The 15,665-nt window shown below is 43.2% G+C and overlaps 1 protein-coding gene across 2 annotated transcripts in view; it reads right to left on the minus strand.

Annotated features, from left to right (window-relative positions):
- Nucleotides 1–15,665, minus strand: part of RMND1 (required for meiotic nuclear division 1 homolog) — a 44,872-nt gene that overhangs the window by 3,637 nt on the left and 25,570 nt on the right. The window contains exons 7-11 of one of the 2 annotated variants that reach the window (XM_086708129.1): nt 15,172–15,278; nt 14,202–14,266; nt 13,410–13,486; nt 10,941–11,061; nt 133–1,316 (exon numbers count right to left, since the gene is read on the minus strand). In XM_086708129.1, coding sequence (XP_086564255.1) covers nt 1,161–1,316; nt 10,941–11,061; nt 13,410–13,486; nt 14,202–14,266; nt 15,172–15,278 — 526 coding nt within the window. In that variant the 3' untranslated portion in view covers nt 133–1,160. Of the gene's footprint in view, nt 1–132; nt 1,317–10,940; nt 11,062–13,409; nt 13,487–14,201; nt 14,267–15,171; nt 15,279–15,665 lie in introns of those variants that run through there. The other variant, XM_086708131.1, reaches the window with a different exon arrangement.

The raw sequence follows: 15,665 nt of genomic DNA on the forward strand, positions 1-15,665 counted from the left end.
GCACAGAAGGTGCTCAGGAGAGAGTCCCGAGTGACCCGTCTGGGTCTGTGCGAGACATGCCTTGCTCCCACACTCCAGCCTGGTTTTTCCCGGCAGTACACGGTGATAAAAGCAGCGCTGAAACTTTTCCCGTGGTTTGTGCAAAGGAGTCCCCACTAGTGCACGCTTCCTACTTCAGTTCGCTACAGCGTCATTCACGTTACATGCACACACGAGGGAGAACACAGGGATGGTATACAGAGGTGGTAAATGCAAAGTGGGCTCTAAACAGGTAGGGGCTGGGAGGAGAGGGCGGGGAGCTACAGGAAGGGGACCTGGGGAAAGCATCTCACACAGGAAACCGCATGGACGCACAGCACGCTGGATACTTGGAAATACTTGGAAGTGAGGTTAAAAAGGTAAGTTAGTGCCCAACTGTGAGAGATACCGTAGACCGTATGTTGTAGGCACGATAACGACCCCCCAAGGGCATTCACACCCTGATCCCTGGGACTTACGCACACGGCCTGGAGAAGGAGAGTTACGATTGCATATAGAAAAAACGCTGCTGAGCAGCTGACCTTAAGACAGGGAGATAAACCTAGATTATTGGGGGAGGTGGGGTTCAGCGTAGTCACGGTGGAAATGGCAAGAAGAGCTTCAAGTGATGCCACATGAGGCCCCAACTCGCCTCTGCTGTGTGGCAGGGGCTGCAGGCCGAGGGACGTGGGCAGCCTGTAGGAGCCGGAGAAGGCAAGGAAAGCCTTTTCCTGCCCAGCGCCTCCTGAAAGGAACGCAGTCCTGCCACACCTTGATTTTGCCTCAGTGACTCTCCCTTCAGACTTCTGACCCACAGGGCTGTGATCCGATGCATTTACGGGAAGCCAGTTTGCGGCAACTCGTTACAGCACAAGAGAAACCTCCACCGCGCAGTAACGTTGGGATTTTATTCTGTAGGCGCTGCGGGTCCTTTGTTCCGTCTTCAAATGTCGTATTTACTATACTGTGCCGGGCAGAGGAGACATCTCTGCCTTCCAGCTAAAGGGTCCAGCGAAGAAGGTATGGGAACAGTCTGGGGAGTGTTACAGGTGGGGCCTAGAAGGGAGGCGTCAGCATTGTAACCCCCTCCACCCCCCCACCCCCCAGTGTGGTCACCAGCCCAGGGCCTGTCATCTGGACTTTCAAGAAGTATCCGTCAATGAATGGATTCGTAGGAGAAAACGAAAGGACGGTGTGCCTGGACGTGGAGGGTGAATGAAGTAGAAAGAGGAAACCACCATGCATTTCAATTTTCTGCTTGACTGATAGAGAGACGAGGCTGGTGGTCCCGCCACGAGCTGAAACGGAGAACAGGGAGGGTTCAGTGTGTTCTGGGAGAATGCCACGGGTTGCATTCTGCGATCTTAACCACTGGTTAGTTCTACAGACATTTACTGCGCATGTGCTCTGGGTGAGGTCTTGCCGAGAACTGGGACTGTAACGGGTAAGAGGATCATCCTGGTCTCTGACCCCAGGGAGCGTACACGCTGGCGTGCAGCGACACACAGAAGTGACTCTCGGAGGGATGCTAGGAGATCCGTGAGTGTGGAGGACGTGTGGGATTTAGCAGGCGATGAAGCAGCAGTGGTAACGGCGGGAAGGCAAACAGGAAACTGAGGTCAGATATACTTATTTGGAAATCGTCAGGAAGAAATGGGCACGGAAGTCAAGGAAGGAACCCACGACAGGACTCGGGGACGCCGACGGACCGGTGTGGTGAGGGGCCCACCGCAACCTGGCTTTCCTGGCGCGACTGCACTTGTGCAACCCGTCTCTGACTTTCCCACTGAACCCCTAATACCGGCTGAAAGGACTTCGCCTCCACCCTCAACTTTTTGGATGGCTTTCTGCACATCTCGTGCCTATTACTCTTATTTTTCTCAAGATTCTTTCCCCTGGGAAAAAAACCAACAAACTGGAAGAAGGAACAGCTTTTTCGTGACACCACCACTAACTCTCTTTGTCCTGTACGTCTTCTTGGAACACTGTAAACCTTGTTCAAGGGCAGCACCGGTTCTTAATTTTTTTTTTTTTTTTGGTATCACACACGGTGCCAGCATTGCGTTGAGCGCGCTAAGGAACGTTAAATTCTTTTATCTCCTTCTAAATAATCTTCACATAACTAGTCTTAACTGCCTTTGGCATGCTAAGAAAGTACCCTGAGAAATGTAGTTTGGGAACTTTCAGGAATGCTTGCTAACTCATGTGGAAGGTTTGACACCAAAGAGATGGCTCAGAGTGGGGCTGGGAGATGATGAACAATTAGCTGTAATGACCCAATCAAGCCACATAGATGACAATGGTAGTAATAGGGCACCTATGCTATTGGGGAGACTAATTTAATGGAATGAGAGGAGAGTTCCCTAAAAACCGTCAGTTACCAAAGGAATTCTGATGAGCGTTTTAGTTGCTATGTAAGCAGTTTTCAGAAACAGAACATCCAAATCCATTATATACAATGGAATGTAGTTCAAACCCACGTGACCACCATGCTTAGCAGGCATTTACCTACCAGATCCCAATCCACCTACCTTGCTTGCCCTCTGGGCCCATGAGCCAAATCATCCCTCTGTCTCCGGTGTGCCTACCATATATTCAGATATTTGGGGAAAGTAGCTTCTATCTCCTTTGCTGCTGTGTTGTAAGGAAGGAGGGGGAATCCCACGGGTATAGCTCCAATTTCATAGAAGTCCCTTTCCCCCTAATACATTGCTACTTCTACTTTTAGCTATCTTGCCCCAGTTCCTAACATAGAATCCAATAGAGATGTGGTAGAAATATGTAATTTATAAAGATAATTAAAATCAATCTTGAATTTTAGCTCCTAAAGAAAAATTAAAGTGAATTTTCAGGGACTGTTGGTATTACAAAATGTTTGTATCCCCCTTAAATTCTTATGGTGAAGCCCTAACTCCTAAAGGTGGTGGTATTTGGAGACGGGGCCTTTGGGAGGTGATCAGGTGGAGATGAGGTCATGAGGGTGGGGCCCCTATGATGGAATTAGTGTCCTTATGGGAAGAGGAAGAGACACCGGACAGCACTTTCTCCTTCTGCCATGTGAGGCCACACTGAGAAGGTGGCCACAAACCAGGAAGAGGGACCTCAGCGGGAACCCAGTCTGCGCACGTGATCAGAACACTCAGATGCAATGTGTGAAGTGCTGCCCCTGGGACATACGTACAAAGAACTCCAGAAGCACAGAGGCACAGACCCGATGGGAAACCTTTCCTAGGAGGCGACCTTTGGGCTCATCAGGCAAAATGCAACCAGAGATGGTCCTGGCCCAAAAGCCTCAAACGAATCAAATCACATCAACTTGAAAGAACTTAAGCTAGAGACAGATGATGGTGCCACATTTAAAGAGACCCTTATTCTGATGAACTGCAATGTATGCATCCTCCCTGTGTACTCAGTTAAGGACTGAGAAGCCAGTAGTACTGTAGTTAAATATAGTTCGTACGAGATTTAAAAAAAAAATAAACAAAACTGCCACAGAACGGACCTGTTCCGGAACTTTTCCAATTTGGGGACTGACTGGACCCTACCCCACCTGCTCTCTGGGCTGCACAGTCAACCTTCCCATGGTGTCTCCACTGGAGGAGCTCTGTGCCCAAGGAAGCCCCGAGATACCCCTCCTGGTTTAACAGAGTATGATGCACTGGCACTTTCTCCAGGTTTTCCCTTCCTTCTCAGCATTTTGATTCTTGTCCAGCTAGTTGATTATTTCATTGCACTTCTGTCTTCATTATTGACCCTCCTTTGACATTTCTCATCTTTAACTCTGGCTTTCCTGTTGAACGCCGTGTTCATATTCAGTTCTTGAAAGACACCCTTATCTTGATACTTCGGTGAGCCATATGCTCAAACCACATTCATAATTGGTGACCATGATATTGTTTCTCCTTTCCGGTACTCCTGTCCACGAAGGACACGTGAAAGACACCTTTGGCATCAATATCACAGAACCGTGGTTTGAGGGAAGACAGGATGGGGTCGGGGGAGTGTGCCTGAGCTCAAGCTTCCAAGCAGCTGGTTATCTTGGTTACTGCTCACTTTACTGACTCAATTAAGCACAGCAGGCTGGTTATCAGAAGAGACAGAGAAGGTCTCTGCATCTGCTTGGTGGCAATGGCTTTGGACCCCATCACAATGATCATGATTCCACCAGAAGTCTCCATTCCAAGACAAAAAGAGACACCCAAGAGCAGTAACTTTGAGTGCTCTCCGATTTGCCCCCAGTGAAATTTGTCTCATCAACACTGATGTTTTCCGTTAGTGTGTCATTAAAGAATTCTCATAAGAGACTTTATTTTCAAGTTAACTTTACTGAGGCATAATTTACATACAATAAAACGCAGCCTTTCTAACTATACAATTGGAAGACTTTTGACAAACGGATATCCTTGCAACTGTCCCTGCAATGTTTCCATCATCCCAAAAAGTTCCTTTGTGCTCCTATGAAAACTAAGGTCCCATCCACCCACCCATCCCAAGCTCCAGGGAATCAATGATCCACTTTCTGTAACTATAGATTCGATTTGCCTTTCTAAATCCCATAAATACAGCACATCTGTTTTTGTGTCTAGATTTTTCCATTCGGCATAATGATTCTGGTATTTATCCATGTGGTGGCATGTATTAGTAATTAACTTATTGCTGAGTGGTATTCCACTGTATGGATATACCACAATTTGTTTATCCATTCACTTACTGATGGGCACCACCTGACTTCTTCTAGTTTGGGGCTATTATGAATAAAGCTGCTACGAACATTTGTGTATAAAACAGTGAGAGGACACGTTTTCGTTTCTCCTGGGTAAAATACTTAGGAGTGGAATTGTTGAGTCTTCTCGTAAGACAATGATTGGTTTTATGAGAAACTGCCAAGCCATTGTACCAATTTATATTTCCACGAGTAATGAAAATTCCAATCGCCCCCCATCCTTACTAATACCTGGTATCAGTCTTTTAAATTTTAGCCATTCTAATGGGTGTGTAGTGATATCACATTGTAGTTTTTAAAGTTTTTTGTTTTTGTTTTTGAGAAAGAAATAGAGATAGTGAGCAAGCGGGGAGGGGCAGAGAGAGAGGGAGACAGAATCCCAGGCAGGCTCCACCCTGACAACGCAGAGCCCGATGAGGGGCTCGAACTCACACACCATGAGATCATGACCTGAGCTGAAGTCAAGAGTGGGACGTTTAACCGACTGAGCACCCCTCACATTGTAGTTTTAATTTGCACTTTCTTGGTGAACAAGGACACTGAACATCTTATTCATGTTCATACGGCCACTTGCATTCTTTTCTTTTGTGAGGTGTCCAAATCTCTCCCCCATTTCAAAAATTGGGCTGCCCTTTAATTACGGAGTAGAAAGAGTTCTTTATATTTTCTGGATAAGTCCTCTGTCAGGAATACATACTGAGAACATTTCCTCCCAGCCTGTGGCTTGTCTTCCATATACTTAGCAATGTCTTTCGAGGAGCAGTTTTTAGCTTTGACAAAGTTGAACTTACCAAGTTTTCCCCCCAAGGTTCATTTTTTTCTTCCCTAAGAAATCTTTGCCTGACTGAAGGTCAGGAGGCTTTCTCCTATTTTTTATTCCTAAAGTTTTATAATTTTAGTTTTTATATTTTTAAGTCTCTGATCCATGTGTGTGAAGTAAAGAATAGAGTTCTTTTTTTTTTTTTCTTTGAGAGAGAGAGAGAGAGAGAGAGAGCAAGATCATGCAAGTGCAAGCAGGCGAGAGGCAGAGAGAGGGAGAATCCCAAGCTCGGGACTCGAGGCGGGGCTCCATCGCACAAACAGTGAGATCATGACCTGAGCTGAAATCCAGAGCTGGATGCTTAAACAACTGAGGCACCCAGGTACCCCTAGAGTTTTTTTTTTTTTTTTTAACTTATGGCTATCCAATTATTCCAGCCATTTGTTGAGCTGATTTATATTTGTCAAAAATCAATCACCTAAGAAAAAACATCAATTGCCCATATGTATACAGGTCTGTTTCTGAAATCTACTCTGTTCCATTAATCTATATATATGTCTATTCTTATGCCAAGAGTCAAATGTCTTGATTACCGTAGCTTGATTTACTGCAAGCCTTAAAATCAGATAATAAAAGTCCTACAACTTTGTCCTTTCTTCAGAGTTGGTTTGGCTAGTCTAGGCCCCTTGCATTTACATTTTATAATCAGCTTGTTACTTCTAAAATGCATTTTTTAAAAGCCTGCTGGCATTTTGCTTGGGACTGAGTTGGATCTACAGCGTAACTTCCAGAAGTAACTTCTTCATAATACTGAATCTTCTGTTGTACATACATGGGATATGTCTTCATTTAATTTCTCAGCCAACATTTGTAGTTTTCAGGGTACAGATCTTTTTTTTTTTTAATTTATTCCTATATAATCTGAGGTCTTGACCATATTGTAAATGGTATTTCAAATATTTCATTTTCCAATTGTTCATTGGCAGTATAGTTATTTTTTTATATAGTGACCCTGGATTTTTTAACCTTGAGAAATTCGCTAATTAGTTCTTGTAGCTTTTTTGTAGATTCTTTAGGACATCCTACATACAAGATCCTGTTGTCTGTGAATGAATTGTTTTACTTCTTCTCAAGAGATTTTAAATCTTGGAGCTATAAATACGGCCACCCGCAGGGATTGGTGCCTTGTCTAGCTGGCACGGCACAGGGCTTTTTCCACGTGTCTAGGGTTCTAGAGACTGGGTTAGCAGCGGATCCTCCCAACTGCCGCTGTGTAACAGTGGTTACGTGTCAATCCTTTCATGGAGAGACTCGATCTCAAACCGGCCTCACTACTGGAAGAAAGAGTACGCTCAGCATCCTCCGAGTAGAGGAGGACGAGCCTACACAGCCCTTCTGTTCTGAGAGTTTTATGCTTGCACTTGACCATTTGGTTGTCCACTTGGTTGTCAAGGTATTCTTCGTTCAAGGTGTCCTCGGTTGCAGACCCGATGCCAAGAATTCCATCTTGAATAGTGAGAAGAGACACAGAAAAATGGCCACGTTCCAGGTTAGAGATCAGATGGTTAGTCTGTTATCAACCTTCTTGCCCAAGCCAAGTGGCAGTGGCAGCTGGCTTACTGAGGATCCTGCACGTGGGAGCAGTAGGTGCTTGCTGGCAGTGCCTTTGGTGGCCTGAAGCAGGGGATCACTGAAGTCGCAGCAGTGAGAGGATGATGTGGGTCACAGCGCTTACCAAGTAGGCTTCTAAAACGTTCTCCACCTCTTTCCAAACCCAAAGTCTATGTTAGGCAGACTTCTAAGACGTCACCCAAAGATCCTTGTCACCTGGAATTCACACCCCTGTGCAGTCCCCTCCCCTGGACCGTGGGCTCCCCTTGTGACTTGTGTCTGACAAAAATACCGCAAAAGCAAGCAGGCTGTAATCGCGGACGAGGCTACGAGAGACTGAGTCTGTCTGGGCGGTGCTCTACCCCCTTCCTCTCACCCGCTCGCCCAGACAAAACGGGCTGCCTGCTCTACGAAGACAACGGGGCCGGGAACAGAGGGAGGCCTCTGGCCACGAGCTCAGGAGGAGCTGAGGCTTCAGCCCAACGGCCTGGGAGGAACTGAATCTTGTCGACGACACAGGGGTGAACTAGGAAGTTCGCCTTCCCCGCTGGTCCCGGAGATTACTGCAGCCTCGTGAGAGCCGGAGGCCCGGGCTGAGCCGGACCCGGATTCCGGACTCCTCAAACTCTGGGACAGTAAGTGCTGTTTGAAGCCACTCAGGTTTGCAACAAGTTTTTTCTCAGTGATAGCCAACGAGTATAACCACAGGAGAGCCCTCAACTCTGTAAAGCTTTTGGCATCCCTTTTATAGCCCCTGGACCTTCAGCCTGTAGGCACAGTCCACAGTTATGCAAGCCCAATGTTTTTCATGTCTGACCAGACATCTGGATTGCCAGATCCTGTCTAGGTAGACTTAGTACCTAAAACTGTATCGGAGGCCACTGAAATTCGCATCTTATGGTATCACTGATCAATCTTTTCGCGGTAGCTAAAAGCAACACGGTTTAGGATGGGCCTCGTGCCCTGACCACTGGAAGCGACCTCTACTCGCCTGTGCTCGAAGACGCCCATACAGATAGAGGTGGTAGCAAGTTCAGGGACAACTATAGTTGGTACTATACAGGTCAGTGACAACTACACAGACAACTTCGATGTTGTTCTTCAGGGGGAAGTGTCTGGTGTGGGGGGAAATATGTAGATACCAGAGCTGCCATAACATTCAATGAGCCACGGTGGGTTTCTGAAGTTGTTGACTGGGCATCGGATGCACTGGGGAAGTGGTAGGAAAGAAGACTGAAAAAGAGGAGGAAACATGACGGTTCTTGTGTATGAAAGCAAAAACACTTGAACATAACCCATTAGGCAATGAAGGAAATTAAAGGTACTAAACTGGCTGGAGGGAAGGAGAAAAGGCAATCCACAGATAACTAACATCAAGATAAATCAGATACTGAAATTATCTGACAAGGATTTTAAATATTTTTTTTTTTTTAATTTTTTTTTTCAACGTTTATTTATTTTGGGGACAGAGAGAGACAGAGCATGAACAGGGGAGGGGCAGAGAGAGAGGGAGACACAGAATCGGAAACAGGCTCCAGGCTCTGAGCCATCAGCCCAGAGCCCGACGCAGGGCTCGAACTCACGGACCGCGAGATCGTGACCTGGCTGAAGTCGGACGCTTAACCGACTGCGCCACCCAGGCGCCCCTATCTGACAAGGATTTTAAAGCAGTCATCACGAAACTGCTTCAATAAGCAATTATGAACATGCTTGAAACAAATGAAAAAAAAAGAAAAAAAAAACACAAAAACCAAAGTCTCGGCAAAGAGAGAACATAAGAGGAATCATACCAAAATTTTAGAACTGGAAGGTACAATAAGCAAAATAAAAAAAATTCAGCGATGTGCTCAGCAGCAGAATGAAGGTGATAAAAAAAAAAGAATCCGTGACCTCAAAGGCAGAGCAATGGACATGACCCCACACAAATGACAGAGACAGACCAGAACAGAAAACAAGTGAACAGAGCCCTGAATGTGTGCGGGAATGGGAAAGGAGCTTATGTTCGGGCTTTCTCATCAGAAACCAAGCAGCTCGGAACTAGGTACCATGGCAGTTTTCAGGTGCTGACAGAGAACAGTCACCCCAGAACCCTAGAGCTGGGGGTGGCGTTGGGGGGGGGTGTTACTGAGACAGTCTCACATGAAGGAAGACTAGGAGGGTCTGTTTCTGCAGACTTATCCTAAAGGAATAACTAAAGAATGTTTGTGAAATGGAAAAGACTAAGAGAAATCTTGGAACATCACGAAGGAAAAAAAGAACAACAGAACGAACAAAACTAGAGGTAAATGCAATAGAATTTCCTTCTCCTCTTGAGTTTTCTGAATTACATTCGGCGGCTGAAGGAAAAATTGTAACACCGATGGAGTTGTCACAATGTCTGCGGAACAGTTAAGACAACGGTACTGTAAATGGTGGAGGGTAAAGGGATGTAAAGGGGGGTAGATTTCTACTCCTGACTTACTCTGGTCAAATGTCAAAACCAGCAAACTGATAAGCTATGCACGTATAATATAGTATCTAGAACAACCACTAAATATCTGTGCTGAGAGACATAGTAAAAAATACAGAGATAGATAAACCAAAATGGAATCCCCAAAAATGTTTTAAGGAATGCACAGGAGGGCAGGGACTGATACAGGCAACAACTCGGATGGATCACAAAGGCATTACGCTCAGTGAAGACAGTTTTAAAAGTCGCACGCCGGGCGATTCTATTTATGTAACATTTTCAAAATGACAAAATTACGGAGACTAGATCACTCACGGGCAGGGGTTAGGGATGGTGGGGGAGGGGAGGCGGTGTGACTAGAAGGGGCAGCACAAGATCTCTGGTGACACAACAGCTCTGCGTCCCCGCACCACGTGGTCACGTGGACGTCAATGTAATAAAAGGTCACAGAACTACGTGCGTATGTCGCAAAACATCCATTTTCTTTTCCACCCTCCTTCCCCACGTCGTTTCTCTCTATCATGACCACCTCCACCCATCCCATCATTCTCTTGATGCCTATGTCTTCTCAGTTTTGCTTCATTTTGCTTCTAAATGCTTGCGTGATCGTTCTCACTGGATGGCTTCTTGCCCCGTACTCTCAGTGTATCTTTTTTTTTTTTTTTAAAGTGTATTTACTTTGAGAGAGAGAGAGAGACAGCAAGTGCGTGTACATGGGGGAGGGGCAGAGAGGGAGGGAGACAGAGCCAAGCAGGCTCCAGGCTGTCAGTGCAGAGCCCAACTCAGGGCTCAATGTCACAAACCATGAGATCATGACCTGAGCCACAATCAAGAGTTGGACGCTTAACCAACTGAGCCACCTAGGTGCCCCTCAACATATCTTAAATTTCACTCCTCCACTCCCCTTGACCCCACCTGTCTACGTACTGCCAGGTTCCTACCGGGCACTCGCAAGCAAACATCAGTCATCCTTGACTCTTCCCTTTCCTTGGCCTCCCATTATCAATTACTTGATTTGTCTTGGAAGGTTCTTTCTTGAATTCATTTCTTTTCTTGCTGCCACCAACACAGTTCTGGGACCCAAGAACTCTTGCTTGAGACTTGATGAGAGCTTGGAAAAGTAGGCCTCCAAACTCTCACTTATCTCATCTAGTCTGCAGAGCAAGTATCAGAATTTCCTTTGATGCAATAAAGAAAATTTCTGGAAACTGTACACAGCAGATGGGGAAGGGGAAATCTGGAGATCTGAATACAAATCAAACAAGGTATTTCTCCAAAACAGTGAAACACATTTACTTAAATTTCAAATTTCTCTTCACACAGTCACACAAATTATAAACAGTGTTGTGTCTTTCTCAGTGAAAGCATAAAATACATACCTTAACTCTACGAGTAATGCTAAGGAACTGACAAGTTTTATCATAAAGTTGTTCCAGGTTTTCTCTGTCCCAGTAGAAATCAGGAGTGATCAAGAAGTCTGAACTCAAGTTTATACGGTGTCTTAAAAAAACAGAAATTATAAAACTTTTTTTACCTTGAATGAAAAATCACAGTCTCTACTTTATTTCTTTTTACCTAGTACTTTATGAAAACATTTGTTAATGCTGACCGTGTTTCTGAGAAACACGTAAATAAAAAAAAATTTACATAAGAATTTCAAAATCTGCAACCAAATTACCTCAATCTTTAATATTATTTATGAAGTAATTAGAAAAAAATCCCCTCATTTTGCTTTCATTCTGAGCTTTTTTCTGTTTTTATTAAAAATTTTTACAATATATACACACTTTTTTTTTTTGTGGCTAGGTAATCATGTGGCTTAAAAATGACAGAAAAGGTACACTGACAAATCTCACTCCTATTCTTATCCCTCTTTCCTTTCTCCCACCCATAACGGGTAACCAATGGTAGCTTTATTCTTCCAGTGTTTGTGCAAACACTGGACAAGTATACACACACACATCCTTCAATATCTACCTTTTTGCATAGGAACCCTAAGATTACTTTTAAATGAAAATTTAAGGCATAGAAATAACACATAAATGGTTATTCACTATAAAAAAGAAAGCCCTAGAGAAGAACTCAGAAAACAGTAGTCAGCCCTCTTACCCTAAAACACAACTCAAATCCTTTAGGCCCTGCGAATCCAGACCTTTCCTGTGCATACATTCATGTATGCGTATGCACATATAAACATATTTGTAGCACGATACATATCAAGATAAAGATGAATATTTATTTTTGTTTGTTTTACAAACTGGATAATACTATACATAATTTGGATTTAAGTTTTCACCCAATGTAACTTGCCATGTATCTATCAGAGATTTACCATGTTCCTTTTACTAATACACAAGCACTTTTATTATAAAGAGAGGAAAACTTAGGATAAGGACAGTAGGACTCTATAGAAACTGCTCACAAACCTAAATATATTTAACTCTAACTTCTGAGTTTTGATACTATTATAATCTGCCGTATCAAATTCTGCTTGTGTTACCAGAGAAGAGGATAGAAGAATCTCTCTACCCCACTTCTTGGAAAACTCAAGGCTTCATTCACATGTGCTGCCCGGATGCTCCCGATGAGTGGGCTTTTATTTTGCTGGCTTCCTGAATAAGGGCCCCTGAGCTATGAGAAATGCATAGATGATGAAATCCTGGAGCACTTCTCTCCAAGCCAATCTCTACGGAGAATGTGGAAAACAGCTCTCAAACTACGTACAACGATCTCGAGTAGCTCACGCCATATACTCCAAGGGACAAAACACCACTGCCTGGTGAGAATAAGGCCAGGAAAGGCCAGGATGCAGGGTGTTTCGTTCCATGAATCCTGGGAGAATTACAAAGATGAAATAAACGGGAAACCTTTCCAGAAACTTATTTAAAATGATGCATTGATGTATTTCGCCAATTTTAAGATCCAGTTCTTTCCCATCTCTGAAAACGGAAGGTATCTTTAAAAAATGATGTCTTACGGGCGGCAGTTGTGACTTAGTGGCCATTGCTTTAATTTCCCGTATGCTTCCTTTTTATGTACGCCCAAGAGGGAATGTGACGGAATCTACACCCAAATAAGGCTAAAAGTTATTTCGGTGTAAGTGTTAATTCTGTGATAAAAAAGCATCGTATCATAGTTTAACTGGCAGCACTTGTCTCTGTTTCCCGCATATATAGGAATTAAAGTAAAATATATTATTTAAAATAGTATTTATAATATTTGTAAAATAAATATATTTTAATTCCAACGTAATTTGTAATGTTATATTAGGTGTACAATACGGTGACTCAACAATTCTATACGTTACTCTGCGCTCATCGTAAGTGTACTCTCAATCCCCTCACCCAGCTCCTCTCTGGCAACCATCTGTTCTCTACAGTTAAGAGTCTGTTTTTTGGTTTGTGTCTTTCTGTCCTCTGTTCATTTGTTTTGTTTCCTAAATTCCACAAATGAGTGAAATCATACGGTATTTGTCTTTCCCTGACTAGCTTTATTTTGCTTAGCGCTATGCTCTCTAGATGCAATAAGATGGTTTTCCTGAGAATTCCTGTCACCCAAATTCTAGAATATACCTTTCTCCCTACAGAGAACATCTCCTGTGCCCCGTACGTAGGTTGACTGTGGATGGATCAGGATCTCTGTGCACATGCAGAACCTCATGCAGTGCGGTCCCTAATGTAGCCCCAGGGCTCCTGACCGGGAAGGTTCTGCCTGCTTATTTATCCAGGAGATAAATATAGCTGCAATTCCCATAAGGGTACGTGGTTGCTTTTTATTCTACAATTACAGGAGTGTTTCCTTCAGACTGTTAAATATATAAATTACTTTATTTACAGAGAAAATTCTACCTCAGGGCAAAGAGTTCACCCATTTTCTGCATAACTTCTTGATGAGATAGTTTCACTTTCTTCCCAGCTTTTAAAGCCTATTTGGGAGGGAAAAAAATACATACGTACATACATGTATATCTCTCCAACAAGTCACAGGACCAAACAGCACATTCTAAAGCAGTCACTGACTCCACGTAAAGGACTGTCTTGGATGCCACTCTGTCATTTCTCTTTGAAATTCAAAATCTTATTAAGTAGAAACTTTACATTCCCTTGTCCCACCTCTAGGATCTACATTCCTAACCTCTTACTGAGAAAGCAGGGCCTCTTACCCCAAGAGTAATTCAATTATTCATTCAAGTAAAAAACAAAATCACAGTAAACATGAGTGTTAGTGTATTTTGATATAACTTTACATGTATTTTTCAAGCCACTATTTGTCTCATAATTCAGCAAAACACTTTTCAATCAAGAAAACTGGTCATAATCCTATTCCTTAGAGGGGACAGAGCTCACTTCTCAAAAAATACAGTTACATTAAAATTACTACACCATCAGAAGAAAGTAATTAGACTTTTAAGTTTTAAAAAGTAAAAACAAAAACAAAAAACAAAAAACAAAAAAAAAACAGCATAAAATTTTTTTATTTTATATGTAACGAGTGTTCTGTTTTTGCTTAAATTCAGTGTAGGTTTTCCAGTGTTTGTTACTACTTTATTGCACTCCTAAATATATTGCTGGGTGGGAAATTTGTATTTTTCCCAAACAGAAATCAATCCTTGAAAACAATCATAACATTGGTATAATTACCTCTGGAATTGACTGAATAGACTCAACAAATTTGTCCAGTGATGCCTCCCAAATAGCCAGTTTCACTGGGGGAAAAAAATAACAATGAAACTTTTTTTTATCATCATACTCCTGTTTCTACAAAACGCATAATGAATTGCACAGGACCTCTACCGCCATTGCAGCCCAGTTTAAGAAGCACATGTGTTAACAATGTGACACTGAAACTTAAGAATAGTTACCATCATACAGGGGAGCACTGAGCACTCTGCCATGTTGGCAGACCAAAGTGACACCCGGCAGAATTCCTGACTTTCTAACACTGGATCTCAGAAACCCAGGACTATGAGGTCCACCCTGAAGGGAAGTGTGGCTGTGCAGGGGGGGCAGGACCCAGGCCTTCCTGGCCATTCGAGGGCCCCCTACTCTTCTCGGGGCAGTGTGTAAAGCTCACGAGTCCCGGAAGACTCCGGGAGCGGTGGACAGGCCAAGCCAGCCACGGCGGTGGACAGGCCATGCCAGGCATGGCTGCAAATCTCTCAGAGAACTTCTAGTTTTACTCAGGTGCATGGATCTCCCAGAAAAAACTGAGAGCCACTGTGGCTCTCTGTCCCACTCCCGTGAGGAACTGGGTGCACTTTTCTACAGAGGCCTGCGCCCAGTCACAGCGGGCTTTCTCTGCCCGGATTACAGACAACCTGAGAGTAACAACCACATAGAAGAAGAGAGGGACAAAAAGGGAAAAACAATACTACAAAAAATATTTTTGGAGAGGGCAAGCTTTATTGAAAGAATTAATAAAGAATGAGCAGCTTCAGCAGATACTCTGTTCCCTGTATACTATACGTTCTTTTCTCTTGGGAGGAAAAGAAATGCTAAAGCTTTGCCGAGTGTTCTGTGAAACATGCCTAAATCCTTACTAAATGGTTAAGCTTCCTTTGATGAAATGAAAACTATGCAACATATTCTCGGATAAGTAGCAATAACTTACCTGAAAGACAAAGGGCATTTGAGAAAGCAAATTTCTCTAGAATGGCGTCATCTAAATCTAGCTCCGAATTTAACCTGATTTCCCCTCTATGAAGTTTTGACTGTCCCCTGTGAGAAGAAAATTAAAAAAAAAAAGGTATAAATCTTAAAAAGCACTTTAATTTTTTGCATTCTTTCTTCCTCAATTTTTTTATTTTGAAAAAGTCACTTTACACTCTTTCTAGAGGTCATTTTGGCAATTTATACCAAGAGTCTTGTAAATGTTCTTATACCCTTTGATCCAAGTAATTCCATTTCTAGGAATTTATCCTAAGGAAATAATAAAAAATGCAAAGGAAGATCTGTGTACGAAAAACTTTTATGGTTAAATGTTTAACAGTAAAAAACTAGGAAAAAAAATTAACGTTCAATAGGAGAATGGTTCATTTATATGAAGTCCACAGAGCAAAAATCAGCAAGCACGTTTTGATATTTCGTAGAAAGGGAATACAATGA

The sequence above is a fragment of the Puma concolor genome, chromosome B2, assembly GCF_028749965.1.
Source record: "Puma concolor isolate L17-30 chromosome B2, mPumCon1.1.hap2, whole genome shotgun sequence".
NCBI classification, from domain to species: Eukaryota; Metazoa; Chordata; class Mammalia; order Carnivora; family Felidae; genus Puma; species Puma concolor.